Source organism: Octopus bimaculoides, chromosome 4 (assembly GCF_046866305.1).
Source record: "Octopus bimaculoides isolate indiv1 chromosome 4, ASM4686630v1, whole genome shotgun sequence".
Taxonomy (NCBI): Eukaryota; Metazoa; Mollusca; class Cephalopoda; order Octopoda; family Octopodidae; genus Octopus; species Octopus bimaculoides.
In genome coordinates, this window is record NC_142931.1 from 90,752,174 (window position 1) to 90,756,171 (window position 3,998).

General features: G+C 34.6%; 1 protein-coding gene across 1 annotated transcript in view; it reads left to right on the forward strand.

Annotated features, from left to right (window-relative positions):
• Positions 1–1,323, forward strand: part of LOC106880811 (uncharacterized) — a 10,828-nt gene extending 9,505 nt beyond the window's left edge. The window contains exon 5 of the mRNA XM_014930937.3: positions 752–1,323. Coding sequence (XP_014786423.1) covers positions 752–1,302 — 551 coding nt within the window. The 3' untranslated portion in view covers positions 1,303–1,323. The remainder of the gene's footprint in view (positions 1–751) is intronic.
• The last annotated feature ends 2,675 nt before the right edge of the window (positions 1,324–3,998 follow it).

Here is a 3,998-nt window from a genome sequence, read left to right on the forward strand (position 1 = left end):
CTTCACTTTCTGAATACAAATTCCACCGAGGGCACCTTTGCTTTTCATCCTATTGAGGGTGGATTAAATAAGTACCAGTTGATCATTGGAATCGATTAAATCGACTTGCTGCCTTGTGTCAAAATTTGAAATCATTATTATTAGTACTTGATGAAAACTCTCAGCTTATTTTGCTGGATATGATGGAAAGTATCAGCTGTCTACAGCCAGCAAACTAAGGTGACACTTGTTTACTGGTAATGCTTCAAGAATCCTGCAAAGAATTCTTGCAGTTCCAAGCAATGCTGATTTTTGTACGTGTTCTACCTAAGTTGGTTAGCTGGCAGAATACTTAGTATGCCGGATAAAAATTCTTTCCTCTTCACGCTCTGAGTTAAAATTCTTTCGAGTGGACCTTGCCTTTCATTTTTTCGGAGTCGATGAAATGAATACCAGTTATACACTGGAGTCGACTTAATCGACTAACCCCTTCCCCCCAAATTTCAGGCTATGTGCCTATAGTAGAAAGGATTATTATTATTATTTATAATTTTTGTCTTATTCAACTCCCCAGAATTATATTAGAGAATAGAACCATGTTAGATGAATTAATACCGAGATGTGTGATTTGAATTTTCATATGTATGAGACCCATAAAAGTGTACAAAATATAAATAAGAAAATACGGAATAAAATTTCTCATTTCCTACGAATTACAATGATATTTCCCTTTTACTATTACTTAATAAATATAGCTTTCTTCTTTTCAAAGGTACTGTGTCGTTTGGATATGACATTCTAACATTGGGAATTTACCGCACCGATATAATTACACAGTTTATACAGACCATGCTGCCATATACACCATATGGAAGATACAGAACATTCTCTTTTGTTGATTGCCCTCACAGCTATAATCAGCCATTTACAACTTTAATTAATAAAACGAACGCTGAACTTGGCAAACTTATGAAACCAACATACCCGGGACTAGCTGGTATTGTACGCCATATGGGTAAAGGACTCAATATGCATCCTAATTTATACACAAAGCAATTAGCTGTTTTATTTATAGATCCATCACTAACTGTTTTAACTGCTGAGTTAATGTCAGAAATAGAGAATCTTAAAAAATTAGGAACAAAAGTATTTTTAATCAACGTTGGAGATACTATATGGCCAAATGTTCAAACATTGCATTCTATGAGCAGTCAACCGTACAATCATTACATTTACAATATTCCAACCTATAATCAGTTATTGTTTATGGCCCACCATTCACCTTGCAGCTTTCAACCGTTATGTAATCAAAAAGTTATCTGAAATAAATATTTGAAAAATAAACACTGTGTCATGTTTCTCAATTTCATCTTCGAATGTATATTTCAGTTTATTGCTCGTGCAAATATAGTTCTATAAAATAAACTATAATGTCTACAAGTATATATTTTTGGCTCTAAGATTAGGTCAGTAGAAGGCGACGAGCTGACTAGCAGAATCGTTAGCCCGCTGAGCAAAATGTTTAACTGCATTTCACTCGTTTTTACACTGTTAGTTCAAATACTACCGAGGTGGGCCTTGCCTTTTATCCTTTCGGGCTCAATAAAATAAGTACCACTTGAGTGCATAGTTATCCTTATTTATTTAAAAACTGGTATAAAAGTTCTCGATTGTTCCTGAGGAGATTGAATGGAATACTACTTTGTGTCTTCATATCTGTATACTGAAAGAGAGAAGAGGTGAAGAGAATGTACTAAAAAAGAACTGAAATCTGCATCCTTTAACCTTCATAGTTTATTGTTGTAGTACTCTGCGTGAGGTTGTGGAGTTGCTATCAGTAGTAATTGCTTTTGTTCAGAGCTAAGTATAATCTTTTACATGTTTATTATAGAACATGTTACACAAGGTAAGTACATATAACTGAGACGAAATCTTTATTCAAATACAAAGGATTGTTTATGAACTTCCACTCGAATTCAAAACTGTTAAATATGCTAGAGGTAAGATTAATAGCAATTTTTTATTGAATTATTTCTAAGATGCCATAGTAAAAGATGTTTGCAAGCAATGTTATCTTTTTACTTTTATGATCGCCAGTCATTGGACTGCTACGATGTTGGGGCACAACATTCAAGGTTTATAATTGATTATATTGACATCAGTAATTTAAGTGATACTTATTCACACCAAGCTGATATACACAATACATAGGCTTATACGTACATACATACATACACACATGCTTTTATATCCTTGTATTTTATATATAATATAACGAAGTGAGGGGAAAAGAGTATAACCACGACGCACTACTATTATTATTGCGGCTATCAGTGAACTGCTACAAACAGTTCTTTGTTTTATAACAATGAGTCAGTCCATCTTTTAGTCACTTGAAGAGTTGTTGGAATCCTTCCACAACATCTCCCCCATTTTAGAATCAGTCTTCCCTATCATCTCCCTTTTGAGAATTTGAACTCCGCTCAGAGCTTTAATATCTCTTACGCTTGGGGTTGAATTCCAGTGTTTCCGTTCTTTTCCGTTTCCTGGTGCTAGAACGTGTAGTTTCAAATTGTTTGGGTGTTGGTACCTCAAACGTGTCGTACAATACTTCCATGGGGATTTAATTTCTCGTGGCTGTTTTTTCTGAGAATTTTTTTTTTTAAGTTGGTTAATGTGTCTTTTTGTATTCGTCATTTCCCCCCTTTAACCAAGAATATCATTCTTCCAATTTGTTTAATGATTAGACCGTCCACCCAGCTTTCTTTACCATATCTATTGGTTTTAAAAAACTTTGTCACCTAACTTGAAGAATTTTGAAGTATTTTTGTTGTTTGCCACTTCATTTTTCGCCTTTTTCAACGTCCTCTTCAAAGTTTTAACAAAACGCGCCGCTTGTCCACTTGACCTAGGATGATACGGCAGAGTAGTGACATGTTCGATGACGAGCATTTTACAAAATTTTCTGAAATCGTCTGACGTAAATTGAGTTCCATTATCCGACGCGATGGTATCCGAAATACCATACCTGGCAAACAATTCGTGTAAAAAGCATATTGTAACTGCAGATGTCGGCTTCTTACATTTATGCTCTTCCGGCCACTTTGAAAAACTATCCACTACCACAAGGCAATATGATCCCTTCAGTGGACCTGCGTAATCGACATACAGTCTGGCCTATGGAACATCTGTCCATTCTGGACATCTGTCGAGAATGGACAGATGAATTTCCTTTAATCCTGACAATATTTATGACCATACCTAACTATAAACTGTCAACTCACTCCGTGTATCCATTCCAAACAGACACTCTCCTCTAGCCTTAGATTTGGTAGTTGATAGTAAAAGACTAATAAATTAAAAATGAACCACAATCCGTTACAAGCTATGACCCTAACAAACTTCATACAGTTCTTAGAAGTGTAGTATATTTTAAGCTACATTAATAGCAACATGTACTTTTTCCCTCTTCTTGCTCTATTACAGAATGTGAGTAAAATTATATCAATGTGTCAAACTCATTAAAAATTCTATTTATTTATGCAGCTGAGGATAGCCCTGCATGTAAATTGACGCAATGATCGCATTGTTCAATTAAATGGAGCCGCTTGAAACGGTCGTACTGCTTCACCTCTTGATATCCTGTTGCTTATTTTGATTTATTCACCTTACTTTGAGTTGAACGGATAATACTACACTGACTCGATACACACACACACACACACATACACACACACACACACACACACACATATATATATACATATATAATAGAAATATGTTACAAAACAAAATAGAAACTACACGTGGAAAGTAAGAAGAAAAATAAGTGGAAATGCGCATTGGAAATCAAAAAAAAAGTAAAGGCCTTTTATGAACAGTAACGATAGATAAATACAATTAAATGAACTGAGGCAGGAATAAAAGTAATTAAAGTCATTATTGTGAATTGTTAAAGAGATTCAAAAGTATACCGGTTTCGTAATGTTACTAATCATTGTTTTGAATGCACACCGATT